This window comes from Strigops habroptila, chromosome Z, assembly GCF_004027225.2.
Source record: "Strigops habroptila isolate Jane chromosome Z, bStrHab1.2.pri, whole genome shotgun sequence".
Lineage (NCBI taxonomy): Eukaryota > Metazoa > Chordata > Aves > Psittaciformes > Psittacidae > Strigops > Strigops habroptila.
In genome coordinates this window covers 88966482-88986125 of record NC_044302.2, presented here as the reverse complement: position 1 = coordinate 88986125, position 19644 = coordinate 88966482, and the positions used below count along the sequence as shown (strand labels likewise).

Below are 19644 nucleotides of genomic sequence, written 5' to 3'. Positions count from 1 at the left end.
CCTGGAAACACTGTAAATATGCATGAGTATGCTAAATATATAGCTGCTGCTGCTAAGTATCAGGTGCCCCCACCTTTGTGAAACTATTCGCGTGTGTGCCCAGCCCTGCAATAGAGAATGCCTGCTTTCTAAAATTCCAAATTGAGTCTCAGAGAGTTTCTCCAATCGACTTTTATGGTAACACTTTCATCACAATCTATCTGTAGCAATGACGGTCTACTTTTTCCAACATACTATTTTATTTTCTGCATCTTAGTGAATAGCAACCTTTTGCTACAATTCTTTTTCAGGATGCACTGACGATCAATCATTACAAGGATTACCCACAGTTAAAACACTGTCAAGATATAATGGAGCAAGAAAACTTTTATACATGCAAAAATTTGATCCGGACATCACTAGGGATATTAAACTTCCTGTGTTTTCTTTCACTGAGAAAAGTTTTTGATAAGCAGCAATCCCAAAATCCACTATACTCAGCACTTCAGGTAAAGTGCATTGAAAGTCTTTGTTTGAATAGCATTTATTCTCATTACGTTAGCATAAGTGAGGCATTCTCTCATTTATTAATATACCTGCTTGTGAAGTTTGACCAAACTTTTTTCAGTTGGATAACTGTTCTGTCTTTCATCGAAATCTTCATAATCATCCATGTTCCTACCCATTCTTTCCTGGTATTCAGCAGGACACTGGAAGGAAAAGTGAAAATTAACTGGAAGATGAAGGAGTAGTAAGTACTCTTTGTCAATTATCAGTAAATGTTTGGTGCATTTCATGCAACTGAAAGGCTCACTTTAAGTGTAGATTTTTCTGTTTCTAAAGTATTGCATATGTCAAAATACAGCAGATAATTACATACATCATAAGAAAGCATTCCACAAAGAATTTAAATTCAAATTCCAGTCAGAAACTCACAAGATGCCAATTAGAGATTTTATGTCAGGGGAAAAGAAAATAACGTACAAGCATTCACTAGGTGCAGCAACACCCCCTCCCAATTGAACAATTATGGCTGAAGATGAGAAATTTGTTACCTTTTTCAGTATTGTATCAACACATTTTCTCAAAGGGTGGTTATACTTGATACTCTCACTTACTTTACGAACTTCCTGTTAAAAAAAAAATAAAAAATACAGAGTTGTTTCATTCAGTTAAATAGATTAAAACATTTTACAAGATCAGATAAGAATTCCAGCCCTTCCAATGGAAAAGATAACCATCAGAGCTTAAAAACAATAGAACTTCCTAAAAGCCATAGCTTTACTAGACATCTAATAAAAGATAATTGAAGTATTTATAAAGAATATATATATATACATAAACCTACGCCAGTGCGCAAATAATACTCTGCGAATGTGTGGAGGACTAGTTTCTACATATGAATGTTGAAATGGAAAATACTTTCTTGTTTTAGTTGTAGGTAAAGGAGTTTCTGTCTTGCCTGGTTTAGTTTCACTTTTACTACTTCAAGCAGCTTGATGAATATCATTTTACACTTCTTCATTTTGTATCTTCCTCACATTATCTTCACATAACTCACTTCTGAGACCATTTGGCATTTATTAGTAACAAAAAGATGCTACCTAACAGCTAGAAAAGTTGTGTCAGAACTGGCTCTGGCAGTTTATCAGGCTTAGTGAGAAACAGATTTTATTCTTCATCGTATTAGCAATCCAGAGATAACCTTTTGATGGTTTCTCGTTGTTACATGTGGCACTTTAAAAAACAAAACAAAACAAAACAAGACTAGACAAAACAAAACAAAACAAAACAAAACAACAAAAAAAGTAAGTCCTAGAGTCTGGAGGACAGAAATAACTGGAAAGGCTTAGAGATCTTGTCAAATAGGATGATTAGGCAGACAAAAGAATTGTATTTGTTTAGTGTGCCAAAGGAGGCTAAATGGATATAGACAGTCCTTCAACATATAAAAAGCTGTTCTAACAGATGACTCTCAGCAAATCTGGATTCCCTCTGTATCCCACAAGAGATCTGATTACCCTATGGCAAAGAATTTTTCGTTATGTAGCGGGGTTATAAAAAACAAGCAAAATCCCTCAAGAATGTCTCTAAGAGTCATCCTAACATATTCAGCCCTATCAAGTAGAGCATTGGACTGGAAAAAGCATAAAAAGTAAAAAAATTGAAATATCATCCAGTACTACAGTTTCTTGCATTTTCAGAATCCCTGATAAAGGAAGAAAAAAAAGCCTGAACTAAACCAGGTGAGAGCTAAAATTTTGTGATTTATTTGATGCAGCAGTTCATACTATTTACAATCAAGTTCTCAGAGTCATCACCAGCATTCTTAAGAATTTTTACATATTTTCACACACTTCAGTGCTCCTGTGAAGGTTGAAAATAAAATATTGGTGAAAATTTCTAAGGTACGGTGCAATCTATGGTGCAATTGTTTCTAGACCAAAAGAAAGAAAAGTTTGGGAAAAAAGTGTCAGACCTTGAAACAAGGTTTTATCATGTACTAACAATACAATATACGCTGTATATGACATAACCTCAGAATCTGTCACCTACCATACCTGCCTTAAAGCACAACCTAGCACAAGACCCTCTTTTTAGGGAAGTCTGCTGCCTCTCTGGGCCCAAATTAGGGACATCACCACAAGACTGATGGGTACAACCTTCAGACTGCAATTCTGCTCCATTCCTGCTCTTTCATAGGGGCACTAATGATGTCGCAACAAAAAGTCTGAGGTTGATTAAAAGAGACTTCAGAGCCCTGGCAAGAATGCTAAACAACTGAGGTGCACAGGTAGCTTCTTCCTGAATTCTTCCACTAATGGGGACAGACTTTGGAAAAAACAGGTGAGCCAAGGCTATCAATACCTGACTCTGGAACTGGTGCCTCCACCAAAACTTTGGGGTTTTAAGCCATGGAAGAGCCTTCAAGGCACAAAGTATGTTGTGTTTAATGGAATAGAACAGATTAGAACATTTGCAGCTGGAAGCAAACTACAACAATCATCTAGTCCAACTACCTGACCACTTCAGGGCTGACCAAAAGCTAAGCCTGTTATTAAGGGCACTATCCAAATGCCCTTTGAACACTGACAGGCTTGGAGCACAAACCACCTCTCTAGGAAGCCTGTTCCAGTATTTGACTACCCTCTCAGTGAAGAAATGCTTCCTACTGTCCAGTTTGAACCTCCCCAGACACAGCTTTGAACCATTCCAATGTGTCCTATTACTGGATACCCACGAGCAGAGGCCAGTAGCTTCCTCTGCAGGCTTTCAGACAATGATCTTAATGATTTGCTTTAACTTTTGTTCAGCCCAGAAGCAGTCAGGCAGTTGGACTAGATGATCATTGTAGGTCCCTTCCAACTGAAATATTCTACCCTGTTCCGTTCTATTCTAAGTGCTATCCTGGTAAACCAAGTTTTTGTTGTTCATTTTCTAGTAAGCTTTGGAGTTATGTCCCACTTAGATGTTTATAAAAATTTCTTCTATTACTGAAGAATGAAGATTCTACTATTATTTTATGTTGATATATCACAGTTACCACCCTATCCTAAAACTCTTCAGTAGTATTACTTCCAAGCCATGGTACCACAGCAGTAGAACAGGTAACAGCTACCCATATGGTTTGTATTTCCATTCTATTCTTGAATTGCCTTAGAGCCTATAGCTCACTCTCAAATAACAATAAACATAGTCTCAAAAGAAAAAACCCCAACATTCTATATATTCTCTTCTCAAAGGCACATAGCATGGCTGCGCAAATTCAATTTGGAAACTCTTCTCAAGATTCCAGAAATATACTGGGAGGAGAGCATAAAAGCACACATACACAATTTGCGTGAACACTAGTGAAACATACGTACACCACGTTTTCAAGTCCACTCTGGCATGTTGTGCCCCAAATGGCCAACACCAGGAAATTCAGAGATGATTAACAGCAGCCTTCACTCACTTCACAGTGAAAGCTAGTTACTTACCTCCATAATATCCTCTAAATTCTCCTCTGCATCTGCTTTTTCAGTCATCAGTTTAGCAGCTTTGAAATAGGTCTTCATGAGCAGATAACCTCTCTTGGCCCCATTCCAGTGAGAGCGGGGAATTTCCACCAAACCATAACCCAAAAGCAACACAAGAAGAAAGAGACCCCATGTGTTTGCAGCAGCTATCCCAATAGTCTGAAGTTGGTTCCTAAGGAAAAAACAATAGCAACAACAATAGCAAAAACAAAAAAGAAAAACAAAACAAAACAAAAAACCTCCCAAAAAACCCCAACCAAACAACATCCTCCTACCCCATCCTCAAGAAAGCAACCCTGAAGTATCTATGCACCAATATGGCTTTCAAGTTTACAGGAACAGGCTTAGTGTCATCAGCAGTTCTTGCCTAGGGCCAGTCTGCTACCTGATCGTATTTAAAGCTGCCACAATTTTTCTGTATCTCCCATGTTTCTGTCCCCTCTGGAGGGAAAACAAAAATGTTTGTTCTCAAGGAGTACGTTCCTTTAGGAAGCAACGTGAAATTAGCAAACTTACCGAAAACAAGGTCGAAACACCGTAATGGCAGTCACTATAGGAAACAGCCTCAGAACCCAAGATTTGTATTCAGAAGTGGAAGTTGAAAGCAATGAGGCATTACATAATGGTAATTGCATACAGTATGGAAGACCATTAGTAGTGTTATAAATACCAAATATTTTATCTCCTTTAAATAGAATCCACAGTGGGCAGAAACGCTACACAGGACATACTGACACAGGCTTTTTGAAAGATGTTATTCTGAAACCACTGATGAAGTTTCTGCACTAACTTTGCAAATGCATTTATAGGGAGAAAAAAATCCCATTGCTAATATAAGGGGATTCCTCTGCCATACATGCCAAAACCAGAAAACCAAAACACAGATTTCTATAAACAGGCAAAAAATCCCTTTTCACAAAAAAACCCAACAAAACTTCCCAACTGCCTAGCAAAAATCAGATCAACTAAAATTGTTTATTATAAAAGGACCCATTTCATCTATGGAAGAGATTACCTGTGACAATTTCGTAAGAACCCGTGCAAGTCCTTACAACATTATTCTTACCATTGTAAATTGAAGTTTGGGTTTACAGCCACATATATTAAAAATGCTCCAAAAATCAGCAAGTAAGTGCCATAATAGATTGCATTCTCAATCAATGCAGTTTTAATCTTCCCAGTAATGGAGAACCCTCCTGATCTAGCATATGACTGCATGAAAGGTAGCAGAATCCTAGGAGGAAAGCAAACAAAACCAAATCACATCAGTCAACCAAAAAGAAAAAAATAAAAAGAAGAAAAAACCCAAACAGTAGGTTAGCAGTGGCTGGACACTGAGATAGGAGTGTCTAAGCTAAAGACTAGTTCAATGTTTTATTCTAGATATACTGGTCTGATGGCAAACCTTAAACAAGCTGCAGACAAAAACAATACAGTTAGCTTTACTTTGAAAAATCTGTGTTAATTGAAAACTCACTACCAACCCTGATATTCTTGACTGAGCTACAAAAATAATCTTTTGATGGTACGTTGATTTGAAACCACACATCAATCTAACCTAAAAGCACAGACAACCTGTTTGCTGTAGCTGTAGCTATAGCTTTATAGAGTATGTCCAATAAAACAAAATTATTTACAATATTGCTCAAAAATTATCCAACTTATTAATGGAATTATTTTGCTGTCTGGTTGCCTAAACCCCATTTTTTTCAGATAATCTATCCTTAAACACCTCTGTATAAATTGCTCAGTTTCAACTATAAGAAGTGAACCAAGAGTAAATCGCTGCCATCTGAAAAAGTATGCTCAATTTAATACAGTAATTATTAAAAAAATTTCACTGCTAGCAAATAACACATGACTAAGCTCTGTGGAATAGTGATATATATTCTTAAAAAGTACACGATGACTGTTAAGATGTTGCACTTAAAAACTATATAGATACTGTAGTTCTTGTCACATTCTTTTGCTTTACTTACCATGTTAAAAACTGTGATGTCCAATATACGACACGCCAGAAAATTGGCATAATTCCATTAGGAATGTAACTCCATGGTTTGAAACATTTTTGCTTGCTGTAACAGTGTATAGAAACTTGTTGTTAGTTTTAGGGCCAAGAGTATAAAACACATTTTCTATAAATTCCCCTATCTAGAAAAGTCTTCGAAAATAGCATAGAAGTAATATACTACTATTTGAGTACATAGTCAACCAACAACCATCTCAGAAGAAAATAAACTGAATCAGCACTTGAAAGTGTTTATTGTTCTCCTCATCACACATAACATATGTTGACAAGACAGCTTTCTTAGACAAAAAAAACCAGTAGCTCAGAGTCTCCAGAAAAATAAATAATTAAGCAATATAAGGTTGTAATTTTTTCTTTTTGGGCAGTAAATACTTTCTTTGTGCAAAGAAAAACCAATTCTGTAGACAGAAGACTACTCAACTTTAGTTAGTACAGCAGGTTTTTATAAAGTATCTAGGGACCCCATTACCTAGCTCTACTACCAAGAGTATTTAGCAATAAAAAAAAAGATGTATTAGTTGTTTCTTAATCAGGCTTATATAAACTGTGATTTGTTGAGCCAATACTTTTCTGACAAGTAGTGCTTGCTCCAGAAGGCCAGAAAAGCCACAAGAACCTTTTCAGTAAAAAAAATAACAGAGCAAAACCCAAACAGCACATCCGCTCTCTAAGGCACTTCATTTTCATTCCCACACCTGCCTGGGTAATAAAGCAATGGTGAGTCAAGGGGCAACACAGTCAATTTAATAGGATTATCTATTGAGAAATAATTGGTGTTTTCCAGGGTTGAACTAGTTAAGCTTGAGCTGTGGATTTTTATGTACACAGTCTAAATAGTTTCAAAAGTATCAAATTACCATATAACAATAGTTAGTGTGACTACAGGTTTCAGACAAAGTTTTAAGATCTGACGTGCACCAACACAGTATCTGCTCAATTATTACTTACATTGATATCGCTATTTGAAATACTCAAGTCATATACTCTAGTACAACATCCACCAGCATGTTCTGAAACTATAAGTAAATTGAAATGCTATTGAATAGTTTTCAAATTGTGTATTTACCTAACTATGCTTAATTATTGTACACTGCAGGGTCTCAAATAAAGGGTACAAAGTTGTGTCACTAAGACTGGCATTTTACTGTTCTTGCATGAATATACAACACCCAGACAGCCTCTGCTGTGGTTCAACAGAATCGGCAATACTTTGCATGGAGGTATCAACTGACATCTCAAATGCTCTAATTGTCTTACAGATAACTACAGCGCATACATCTACATCTACAACATGTGGAAAGAGCCAACAGCAGCTAAAGAATGAGCAGCCATGGAAAGAGCCCACATCGGCCTATATTCACCATGTTTTAGGAATTACATCCTTCCAAGACAGCAAGCAGACTATCATTACTTTGGTAGAATGCAGTAAATTTCAGATAATTCTAATTACTATATATATATGCAATTATAATAAGCAATTAGATATGCTACTTACATACAAGACAAGTCTACTAATTTCATTCATAAGGTGTAAAATTAGATTTTCAGGTCTAAAGTCTTTAAGACTGTGAAGGAAAGATACGCATTCACCAAGGCCTGTCCTCACAAGATAATTAAGATTGCTCGAAAAGCTTTAACAAGATAGAAGAAATCTAGCATGATTTTAAAAAAAGGAATATTTGGGTCATCAGTTAGAACTACTGCATAATTCTACCAATAAATGCAGATGCACTTTTCTTCACCTCTTCCCTCACCTTCCTGTATGATCTTCAGGTGTCATATCGCTCAGATAACCCTTGTTTATTAGACTTAAAATCACAGTACACTCATATCATTTAAAAGAAGAAAATCATGAAACACTTCTTGAACAACAATCTAATGAAGAAAATATATAGCTCATACCTTGGAGCAAGAGTAACATAAGAGCCATTACTTTCTGCAGGGCTGGAGTTAACAGCAAGTTTGCACCGATTATATATAGTCTAAAAGACAGTTAATTTTACATCAGTGACCAAAAAATGTATAATATTTATTTAAAAATAATAAGACCCATTTTAAAAGATATTTCCTGTACTACATTTGGAGCAAATATACTAATAAATCCTCAAAACAACATGCAATCTGCAGGACAAGTAAGTGAAAACACTGAAAGTGTTTTTATGTTACCTAAACAGATAATTTATTTTTTTTTAAATAAACAAATACTGAAATTTTAAAACATTTGAAATAGATTTGTTATCTGATGAGATCAATAAAAAGTAACATTAGTTGTAAGCACAGGCGCTGTCATGCAAAAAGGCAACAAGTGTTTATTTTAGTAAAATACTCTCTGGAAAATTTATTTACTGTTTAAGATACTGTCTTTTGAAATTATTATTTAAAAAAAAAACCATACATATTTTGCACAACTAAGCAGGAAATCTCATGACTCTCTTACCGTACTGACATCCAGCGGCAGTATAAATACAATGAGAAAGCAGAGATACCAAGCCAATAATGTTGCTACGATCACCAGCCTATGCTGTTTCTTGAAGTCTCCATACCGATGAAGCAGGAATAAGGCCAGAAAGAAGACAAATACTATCTCAAGGCCCAATGCTGCACCACTCATTATTGAGTGTTCACCCCAGCTGCACAGCGCAGCTCACTTAAAAAGGCAGATCAGAACTGTAAGACAAAAAGACATTTAATTAGATTAAAATCTCTGGAAGATATTTACGCAGAAAAGAGTTGTTTAACAGACATTTGTTAACCTATATCTAGACTTTTCTTACTTCACATGACAAGAGTTCTGATCAGATGAAGAATAAGATTTTTAGCAAGGTGTTCTAAAGTTCTCTGCAGAAATCAAAATATCATGTCATTCCAATTTTGTCATTTCTAGCAACATATTAGGACAACTCCTCTTCATCTGCTTCATGTACAATAGATCCAGAAGTCAAATCTCTGTACTTAAATAAGACTATAAGCATAACGTTTAAGTCCAGTATAAATACACACATACATCTATTCTGCTTTTTTTTCTTTTAGAAGAAATCAACTAATTTGGACAAAGAGTTACATGTTTAAATTAAATGTTTCTGCAAAGCTAATGAGCAACTTTATTAATGGACTGTTTCTTAACTGTGCATTTAAATCCTGTACTCAGACTTCAGAGAGCATAAAAGTACAGAATAGTACATATTAGTCTGAGGCACCTCTTTTAGGTTTCAAATTTCACGTAGTAAGAGGTAACATGCTAGCTAATTTACTGGCCTACTCCTGTTCTTCAGAGAAACAAAGGTCTCAGTTAATTTGTTACTAGTCTGGCCACGATACTCATTCTTCTGGCTTTAGTTACTCTGTGTTACATTCAGGATGGCTAGAAGCATCTATAAACTTAGTACCAGTGCTATTATGCAAAGGGCCAGTAAGCTACGCAAATGTGTTAGAGAAAACTTCACTGACTTGTTTACATTGCCAGTTAAACTGCTTCCGACCTTTTTAATAAGCATCATTTTACCACAGGCACTTCACACATTATAAATAAATAAAACAGTAAGTTTATTACCCTGGTCAGGCTGACTTGCTTCTCCCTCAGAATTACTATCATAGCTGGTTTCATTTAATGGAAATAGGATATGTTTTGCCATGGCTTCCCCACTGCTGAATTTTCAGTGCTTTCACTATTCACTGGAACTTGACAGATTTAAAAGAAATGCTACTGCTAAAATTTCCTCAACTGACTTTCAAATCCCTTCAGAATTTGTTAAAATGACCTTTTTCTTTTACTAATCTCTCAGTATACTGCTTAAGCAGATCTGTTATGGATGAGGGCACTCAGCAGTGAGAAGTGTCTTTAACTACAAAATTCCAAAGTTTGTGATGCTAGTACTTCCTTTAGGACACATAGGACAATTATTTTGTGATTTTTTTCTTTTCCCCTCCAATTTTGCTACTTTCACATTTAATTTCCAAATAGTAAGAGCAGTCTGTGTACTCCATGTCAGCTGCTATACACAGAGCAGCCCATGTTCTGAAAACAGCTCCAGTTACTTTATCAAAGATGCACATACTTCTTATCTTCTGCCTTTTATCTAACATGTTTATCAAATAAATAGCATTTCTGTTAGGTCAAAGTATGCCCATGCTATCTGCCTGTTCCACGTTTTGGCTAGATCATTTGTAAATCCAGGATAGCTAACCCATTCCTCAATCACTTCTGCTAAGCAAGTCCTTGTCTATTCTATTGCACCATTGTTGCTTCCTCAGAAAGCAGTCTCTTGTATTTATACTATCGTAGCAAATTCCACCAAAAATGAATGGAAAATAAATATCATATATTGACTTCATTAAGGCAGTGCTATCTGACATATGTAGCTTTAGGTGCACGTTACAGCCACACCTTATACTATGTAAACAAAAAAATTATAGAGGATACTCTCTATTAGTCACACCTATATAATTCTTTACTATAGTCACACCTAAAAAGCTGCTATCAAAACAGAAGGTGAAAAGTTTTTGTGCAAGATGCTATACTGTTACTACCATGAGGGAACTTCCAAAAAGATTATAAAAATATGCTGAATATGCTAAAAAATGGAGATGGAACTGAGTTCCACCGAAACTTAGCTCACTTTCAAAGACAAAAGCAACTTTGCAGGTGTAAACTACATTTTTTTGTTCTTGACCTGGTTCCTATTTCAATCTCAAAATACAGAACAAAAGGCCTATTTTTTTTTTCAGACTGCAACTGATGACAAATAAGACTTGTTTTAAAATAATAAATACATATTTTCAAAATTACATTTCAAATTTTTAGATAGAAACCACTTAAAACTAGTTCTTCACACACACAGCTTAAATGGAAAAAAATCCACAAGGTGAGATATGCAATGCTTGAGAGGAGCTCTTATTGTGAACTAAATCCTGCCTAATGGGACAGACATATCTGGGACCCATGCTACTAGAATTAGACCTTAAAATACATTACTGCAGGCTATAGAGCCACGCCTTCCCACAGCAAGCAGCATTTGCCTCTGAATCTGGTTGGTACCTCAAAGAAAGGCAAGTTTCTCTCACATAATTCTGTTTCTTTGTTTTATTTAGGCAGGCTTCTCACTATTAGTGCATGGCACCCTAGTATCAGCTGGCTACAATTCCTGAACCCTCAGGTTCTCCTGAGATCAATGAAGTACTTGAGAGGAGTTCTCTCACACTGCACAACCTTCCACTGCTTAGAACATGCTCCTATTAAGCAATAACAAGAAGTTACAAAATTCCTCATTCTGAAGGGAAGAATATCTATCAGCATACTCTGTTTCTGGAGAATAAGGCAGCTACAGATTAATAGGAGATCAAAAGCTGAAACACTGGCACTGAAGTGCAACTTAACCAGTAAAAGACAACACTCTTGTGTAGGCTTAGGATTTTCTTGCTTTGTTTCAGACACATGCAAAATCAGAAAGTTTTTAATTTTGTGAATGGAAGTTCGAGTACCCCCACATAGGACATACATTTCAAAATTCTGACATTAAATCCTCTAGAGTCCAAACCCTGTCAATAACTCTTTGCAAGCTCAGTTCACACTTAATTGCCTTGGAGACTCCAAACTATCAACAGTATTGAATTACCATGCCAACCTCAAGGCTAACCACATCATAACCATCTACACTACAAATGAACTACTCTGCCTGGTACAGAAATACTGAAGTTGATAAATGAAGCAGCAGAGAATGAAAAAGCCACACTTTCTTAGAGCTTTTATATATAGCATGAAATTTAACAACAAAGACATTCCAATATTATATTCTTAAAGAATGGCTAAACAGAGTAGAGCATATCTGTGAAGGACCTTGGTCTCACTAAAGAGGTCTCCAATACCCCTTTATCAGAAATCCCACATCAGACTGTACCACACTTTTCTTCTTTTCAAACTTCGCAAGAAAGCATTCTACCAATAGATTGTTCATGTTGCAGACCAATGTAATTGGTGCTTCAATCCTTCCCAGTCAGTCTAATATCACACTTTCTACAGATTTCTCATTGCTGCTCTGGATACTCTCCTCAGTTCACTCACTCCTACAGTGAGCTGGAACCCAGGCAGTGTCCTACCTAGTACCTGAGAAGGCCTGAACTGAGGGTAAACATTGCTTCACATGCCTTACTGAAATGTATCAATAAAAGTATAACCTCAGCGATATTCCCTTCATGTACTCAGCTTATTATGCCCTCCAAATTATTTCCCTCTAAGAAACACCACACTGTTCTCTACCCAGTATATCTGTAGTTAATCAGGAAGATTAACTTACGAGCAGGCATGAAACTGTACTCATTCGTACCCTTTCCTCTCCTGCAGGCTTCTGAATCTTCAAGACATTTTGGTTTCCACTACCACACTCAAAAAGGTCTGAAATTCCTTCAAGCTTTATGCCTTTTTAAGTTATCACAATCATGTTATTTCATTATGGAAACTCTTTGTAAATATCATGAAGAGTAGTTGACAAGGGGCTGACCTCCTTAATCATAACAGTAGCTGTTCCCACTGTTCTTCCCAGCAAAAACATCCTGAGAAACAGAATAAAATCAGTGAAATAAGTTAGATTACTTCAAGAAATTGTCCTTGAAAAACTGATGCTGCCTTTTACTCAGCTATTATATTCTGGATGCCTACAAATAGCTTTTGTTCCATTTTTTTTTTCAGGAATTCAAAAGTAAGCAGACTAGTCTGTCAATCTCTAATTCTCCCTGTCCTTCAAAATTAGTAATAAAGACAGCCACCATGCTTCTGGTTCTCCTATCTTGGGTTCCTCAGCCATTTCTAGATACTACAGCCTTTTTTCATTGTTCTTGAAACATTCTCAGGTAAATGTCACATTCAGAAAAGTTAGATTTTTAGAAATCCTGGAAGAACAAAGTTGAAACACTCGAAGAACAAAGCAGCTAGAGATCTCCTTGCCTTGCTCTGTATTTTAAACACCATAATGACATCTAAAAAAAAAAACCCAAACTGTCACCAAGAAAGTTACCAAACTATGAAAGAGACATCAAAGACAGTAATTGGCAAAAAAGAGTGACAGCCACAGCATACCAAAAAAACCATCTGTGTGACAGCATCTCCCACCTCAAGCTGAGTTCACAACTCAGAAGCAAGTACAAAGTGAAAGCTGCTATGTCCAACAAAATATCAATGCCCAGTTCAACGATGACCTTTTTCCTTTCCATCAGGCAATAACCTGCTGGTTCCTACTGGGTTTCTTCCAGCACATTCACTTGGCAAAAGAAAAATAATATGCCACAACCTGTGATAGATTCTGAAGGTTCAGGACCTGTGACAGGGTTCTGAAGCCTGCCCCACTCTACAAAACTTGCTGTTAAGAATTCTAAAGCAAGAGTTCACTTTACAGACATGATTAAACCTTTGGACTGACAGAACCGCCCCAGACTAAAGAGCCCTTAACACTTCCACCTTTAAACAACAAAATGGGCTAACGTCACATTTTAAAAATCTGAAAGAGAGAACAAGAGGTCAAGCAACGATAAAAATAATCCCTTCAGTAATTTTCATATCCAAGTCTTTGTGTGTTGCTGGGGTTTCTTTTTTTGCTCGGTTTCAGGTTTTGAGAGGGGTAGGGTTGGTTTGGGGGGTTTTTTTACTTCCTTATTATACTCTGGCTCTTGCAGCTGGGGGAAATAGTAAGTATTTATAAGCAGATAACAGACAAAGAGCTGCTTAACGCCAGCACAGTGAGGAAACTATCTAAAGAAAGAAAATAGCCATGAGCTGTCTGAGAAAACTGACAAGTTCTCTGATTGCACTATTTGGGAGAAATTAATCAAGAAAACATAATTTGTATAGCTTTGCTCTTCTACAAAGCAATAGTCAGTCTATGTACTGATTGATATTTTATTAGTACCTGTAGTTTTTTAACTATATTGCAATGAAGAAAAGGTTTTAAATTTACTTAACTTTTAATTGATTGTGTATCAATAGTTAGGGAAACAAGTTTTGTATCTGCTAATGACAAGGAAAAAAAAAATCACAAAATGCTGCACTGACTCCATTCGAAATAGCAGTAATCTCTGATTCGGAGGGAGATTAGGTTCTCCACAGAAGCAGTAAATAAAAGACAAATGCCTAAACAAGAAACATCGAGATTTTTGTGTTCAAAAGCAAGCAGGGACCATTGGTACAAAACCACGTGAAGTTTATTTGTTTTACATGGCACTGCCTTGTCCTCTAATTAAGGATATTAACTACCACAGAGGCTGATGCTTTCCTAGGGGGTCTAGGAGAGTACTCTGGAAATAACATGCTGAAGAAACCAGCTTGCTTGGAGGAACTAAAATAGAATCATAAACAAAGCTCTGCAGTTGCAGTAAGAATCTAAAAAATAATAGAAATTGCTACGTGGGCTGCCAGAGTAACACAGAACAGGTGTCAGTAATGTGGTCAACCACAGACCATTTGGTATTTCAGAGAGTTTTAAGAATTAATTGGATTTTATCCTTTCCAGCAAATTCTTCTTTCAACTTCCCATGCACTAATAGAAAGAAGTGGAAAGATTAACAAAGAAAAAAGGGGCTGGTGGACAGGGTAATACAATCATTTTTTTTTTTTTTTTTCCCACTAAAAACCCCCACGTCTCTTTCATTTGATTATCCACTTAAATAACCATTAAACAATTGTTCCATGACTTCAGTTAACACTGGAAACAGTTAACACAAACTCTTTCTTACGATTTTATGAATGCTAATTTGACCAACACCATTATCAATATCTGACTTGATAGTTGTATACGATGTGTCATGTATTCCATTACCATCTCCAGTTTTACAGGCAGGTCTCTCCATCGTTACGCAGTAAACAAAGGACAGCATTTACCAGCAAGTGGCTGACTAAGAGCGGAGTCATAGGTGTGTTCGGAATTAATGTTCCATCCCCACCAATTTCAAAACAAGCAGTTTGGAGAGAAAGAATGAAGAGCTCCATAAGAAACTCTGACATGAATCTGAAACGTGGTGTGAATAAACTGATAGTCCCTCAGCATCAGCCCTTCACAGTGAAGGCCTTTCAGGAGCACAGGAAAACCTTTCACGGTAAAATGTCACTGTCAGCGCGATTCCGGTCTCACAAACCAAAACCAGCCACTGCACATTACAGCCATTAACGCTGATCACTGTGCCCACTGGCCTGTCAGGCGCACAGAATCAAAGTCTATATAGACATTTAACAAACATCAGCATTCATGCCGTAAACCTACCTGCTCGGGGTCCCTAAAGGAAGGAAGGAAAGAAAAAAATCAGGGACTAAGAGCAGAATTACCAACACGCCGGTTGCTCCCGTCCCCATCGCAATCCCCCCCAGTGTCCCCCTCTCGCCGCGTCCTCGTCAAAGGCACCCGCGGCGCGCACAGGCTCTCCCCGCTCTCGACCTGGGTCATACTCCCCTCTCTCGACCTGGGTCACGCTCCCCGCTCCCGACCTGGGTCACGCTGCCCGCCAGGGGGAACACACGGCTGCCCCCACCTTCCCCACAGCGCCGCGCCCGGCCCCGCGCAGGCCCTCACTCCGCCGTGACTCGGCGCTGCGGCACCCCCGGCCGCGCCGCTCCCTCAGCACAGCCAGAGCGCCCTGATCAGCAGCCGGTGCCATGCGGGGCGCCGCCGCCCTCCATCCCGGCTGCCGCCGGCCTCGACGCGCGGGCTCAGATGCAGAAAGCGGCGGCCGCGCCCGGCTCTTTCCGTGTCAGAGCGACCGGGGCCACCGTCGCCACCGACATTTGCCCCTCAACACCAGCCGGCCGTCCCTCAGCGGCGCTGACGTCGGCATCCCCCCCCGGCCCGCCCCGGAGACGGGCGCAAGGCACTGTGGGAACGGCCCGTCCGCGGTGGCGGGGTGTGTGTGTTTGGGGGTGGGGGGGGGGCGTGGGGGTAAGGCGACGGGCGGCGAACTACAACTCCCGGCAGGCTTTGCGGCGGGCGGAACCCGGCTTCCGGCCGGCCCCGGGAGGCCCGCCCGCGCGCGCGCGGCGGGGTGGTACGGTGGGGCACAGCAGAGCGCGGCGCGGCGTGGCGCGCGTGGAGTGCGGTGCGTGCGTCTGTCTGTTTGTCTGTCTGTCCGTCCGTCCACCCGCCAGCTCCCGCCAATATGTTCAGGTACCGCGGGTGTGTGCGGCCTCGGGCGGCGGGGGGAGCGAGCCCCGCTCTGCCCGCCCGTGCGCGGGATGAAGGTTCGGGGGAGCCCCGAGGGTCGGAAGCGTTCGCGGCTCCCGGAGCATCGCGGAGCACTGCGTTCCTCCCGAGCGGTGGCGGCGGGAAATAGTGCGTGGATCCTGCGGTGCCTGGGTGTGCGCCGTTCGTGGGGCCCCGGCTGCGGGGTCTCCTGGAATCTCCCAATTCCCGCCGCTCCCGCCTCCGGGCAGCCCGCGGGGCGGTGGCGCTCTCGTTGTCCGTGCAGGGCTGGCGGGGTGGAGCAGAGCGGAGCACTCTCCGTTTCCCCCCGGCGGACGGTCCCGCCGTCCTCGGCCCTTGCTCGGGACCCCCCGGCTGTGCTGGGTTTCCGCAGCACGGTTTGGGGCAGAAGGGGATAACGGGGGCCCAGCCGTAGCGCATCTCCTCCGCCGGCTTCTCTCACCAGTCCCCTGCTCGCCCGCTGGACCGACCCGGGAACCGGGTTTGCTTGATGCCTGACGGGTTGTTGCCATGAGTCTTCCTGATGAGCAAACGGCTCAGCGGACCCGACACTCGTAACGGCCCCGCGTGGGGATGTGGGTTCAGTGTTACTGTGAAACGGTTCTGTGTATACGCGGTGGCTTCAGAGCCTATGGGTTTTGCTATCTCCATAGAAAACACCTCAAGGAGATCCCATCCTCCAGCAGCAATGTGTCCACCAGCTTCACGTGGGACTTGGACTGTGACTCCAGCAGGACCTCAGAGCTTCTCTCTGGCATGGGAGTGTCTGTCCTTAAGAAGGACAAGCTGGACAATGAAAACACACCACAAGATGTGCTGGGGTCATTGCCCTGTTCGCACAAACGGCAGAAGGTGAAGGAGAGGGACTTCGTCATTGTGCGCCGGCCTCGGCTGCTCCGAGAGTCAGGTACCATTACCCTGGTCCAAGTTTTGTTAGCCCTTGCGTAGAGGTGAAGAGTGGACATCACAAGTCATTAGTACTTCTTTCTTTGCTTTTTTTATTTTGCCCTTTCCCATCAGTAAAACACTTCTAGATCTTGTGGCTCTCAGGCTTGGGCTGATAAGTCCTGTTTTATATAAGCCTTTAAGCAGAGGTGGTGTCTCTGGCTCCAGAGCCATGGCCCTCATAAGCCATGGCTGTGTCCTTATGAGCCCTGCCAGCCCCTGTCTGTGTGCCACCGGTTTGTGCTGTGTATCCCTGTGTCTGTCTACTCTTGCTGCTTGGGCTTGGGTGGCACCTTGGCCGAGCAGGGCCTGGAGCTGCGTCCCTTGCTTTGCCCAAGGGACATGTTCCATGAGATGTTTGCCACATACCAAGTGGAGCCATGCTTCTCACAAAATACAGCTGTGGCTGCCAGATGGATGTGGACTGTGGGTGCTGCTGTCCCCAGTGTAATTTTGAAACCCTGGTGGAGTTGATTATTTAATTTATTTATTTACTTAAGCATCTAAGAAGTAAGATACTTGGTCCTCAAGACCAAAGGGATCCACATCCACCTCTCTTGCAGTGCAGGCTGAGATATGCCAGAAGGCATACCTCAACCTGCTTTTGGAGCTGAGCTGTCAGCAATGCAAGGGACCCTTCCAGAGAGGTACAGGGAAGGTGCAGCAAAGGGTGTAGGGCTCCTGGACTGGAAAGGGACTGCCAGGGAAAGAGCAGGGCTGTAACCTGAAGACCTGGGGCACTAGAAGGGGTTATAGGATACTGGGCTCCTTTCGCTGGTATCGAAAGGTGTTTTCATTCAGCAACTGCAGAATGCAGAAGAAAAAAACAGCTCTTTCCAGACCTAGCTAGACCATCACATGAACCATGTCCTTGGTTTAGCTGTAATCATTATTTTTGTGCTTCTTAGTATCTGGTGCAGTGCTGTGTTTGGGCTTTAGTCTGAGAACAATGCTCATAACACACTGATGGTTTAGTTGTTGCTCAGTAGCACTTACCTTGATCAAGGACTTTTTAGTCTCTTGTGCTCTGACAGTGAAGAGGGGCACAAGAAGCAGAGACAGGACACCAGACCCAAACTAGCCAAAGGGGTATTCCATACCACAGCACCTTGTGCCCAGTATATAAACTGAGGGGAGTCACCTGGAAGGCCCAGATTGCTGCTTGGGTCAGGCTGGGCGTCGGTCAGCAGGTGCTGAGCAATTGTGTTGTGCATCACTTGTGTTTATTGTTTAGTTTTTTTCCCTTTTTAGTTTTATATTCTCTGCCCTTTGTTATTTCCCTTATTGTTATTACTATTAGCAGTAGCAGTTTTATATTACATTTTAGTTGCTGAACCGTTCTTACCTCAACCCGTGTGGTTTACATTCTTTCAATTCTCCTCCCCATCCCCCCCAGAGGGGTAGAAAAGGGGGAGGATGTGTGTGCGAGCGGCTCCATGGTTCTGAGTTACTGGCTGGGCTTAAACCAGACAGAAAGCCGTCAGATGACCCTGCTTTAAGCAAGACAGATGCTGGGTCTTAGGCAGCTGTTCTTTCTTGAACCCTGCCAACCGGCATGTGAATGGCAACACCTTCTGGAGCCCTGCATCTACTCATGAGAAGTTGAGATTGCACCACATCCTTTCAGATAATTCCGGGGGTGGTAGTTAGTGTGCATGATTTAAGGAGCAGTTTGCAGTACCTGCTTTTCCCAGGTACCATGCAAAAGCATAGCTTACTTTGGGCTCTCTTCTGGGAGCCTGACATGTCTCCCAGAAGGATGGGCATTTCAGAAGGGGATGGGGGGAAGAAGGACCGTACAAGCCTTAGAACACATAGGAAGTAACTGAGATGCTCTTGTTTCCAAAATGAGTATGCAAATAAAGATTGTTGCAATTTTTTCCATGGAATTTGTTTTTCCATACCTTTAGTACGTATACGAGGTTGATGTTGTGGAAAGTTTTGCATTTGCCACTTGTGCCTAGGCAAAGGTGATAATAATATCTTTCTACAATGAAGAGCTGAAAGGGGGATGAGTAGCAGTCTGATGTCTGTATGGCTTAGAGATGCAGGAGTGCTTTTTAACAGTCAAGCTAAAGTGCCTGATCAGCAGGCAAAAATGGACCAGCTTTAACTAGAACACGTTTGCTCTTTCCCTAAAGGTGTTTCTTGGGATACGCTTCCAGATGAATTGCTTTTGGCCATCTTTGCATATTTGCCCCTAAGCGACTTGCTAAGAGTTTCCGTTGTTTGCAAGAGATGGCATCGTCTTTCGTAAGTATTACTTTTCATCTTGTAGTACTAAGAAAACCTTTGCTTCCAAAGACTGTTAAATGATCTGGTTCTTATCTTGTTTATTCATATATAATTCAGTTTATGCTATATGTGGGTTATATGTATATATAATCAAAAAATGGCTTGCATATTTCAACATTAGTAAGTTCTATTAAATAGCTTTCTCTCTTCTCAGTCTTTCCTGACACTGAAAACTTTCAGTAGTTGTACTCATAGTTCTGACCAT

At 40.6% G+C, this 19644-nt stretch overlaps 2 protein-coding genes across 15 annotated transcripts in view; one reads left to right on the top strand and one right to left on the bottom strand.

The window, feature by feature from the left end:
• The window catches only part of LMBRD2 (LMBR1 domain containing 2), a 34580-nt gene extending 18871 nt beyond the window's left edge, over positions 1-15709 (bottom strand). For 2 of the 6 annotated variants that reach the window (XM_030511811.1, XM_030511812.1), the window contains exons 1-8: positions 9578-15238; positions 8465-8694; positions 7930-8009; positions 5978-6073; positions 5065-5232; positions 3960-4170; positions 1035-1109; positions 576-689 (exon numbers count right to left, since the gene is read on the bottom strand). In XM_030511811.1, the coding sequence (XP_030367671.1) occupies positions 576-689; positions 1035-1109; positions 3960-4170; positions 5065-5232; positions 5978-6073; positions 7930-8009; positions 8465-8638 (918 nt within the window). In that variant the 5' untranslated portion in view covers positions 8639-8694; positions 9578-15238. Of the gene's footprint in view, positions 1-575; positions 690-1034; positions 1110-3959; positions 4171-5064; positions 5233-5977; positions 6074-7929; positions 8010-8464; positions 8696-9577; positions 15239-15269; positions 15363-15575 lie in introns of those variants that run through there. The other 4 variants (XM_030511808.1, XM_030511810.1, XM_030511807.1 and 1 more) reach the window with 4 other exon arrangements.
• Positions 15710-15839: 130 nt separating this feature from the next.
• The window catches only part of SKP2 (S-phase kinase associated protein 2), a 43556-nt gene continuing 39751 nt past the window's right edge, over positions 15840-19644 (top strand). For 7 of the 9 annotated variants that reach the window (XM_030511820.1, XM_030511821.1, XM_030511815.1 and 4 more), the window contains exons 1-2: positions 15840-17106; positions 19286-19397. In XM_030511820.1, the coding sequence (XP_030367680.1) occupies positions 16773-17106; positions 19286-19397 (446 nt within the window). In that variant the 5' untranslated portion in view covers positions 15840-16772. The remainder of the gene's footprint in view (positions 17107-19285; positions 19398-19644) is intronic. The other 2 variants (XM_030511816.1, XM_030511823.1) reach the window with 2 other exon arrangements.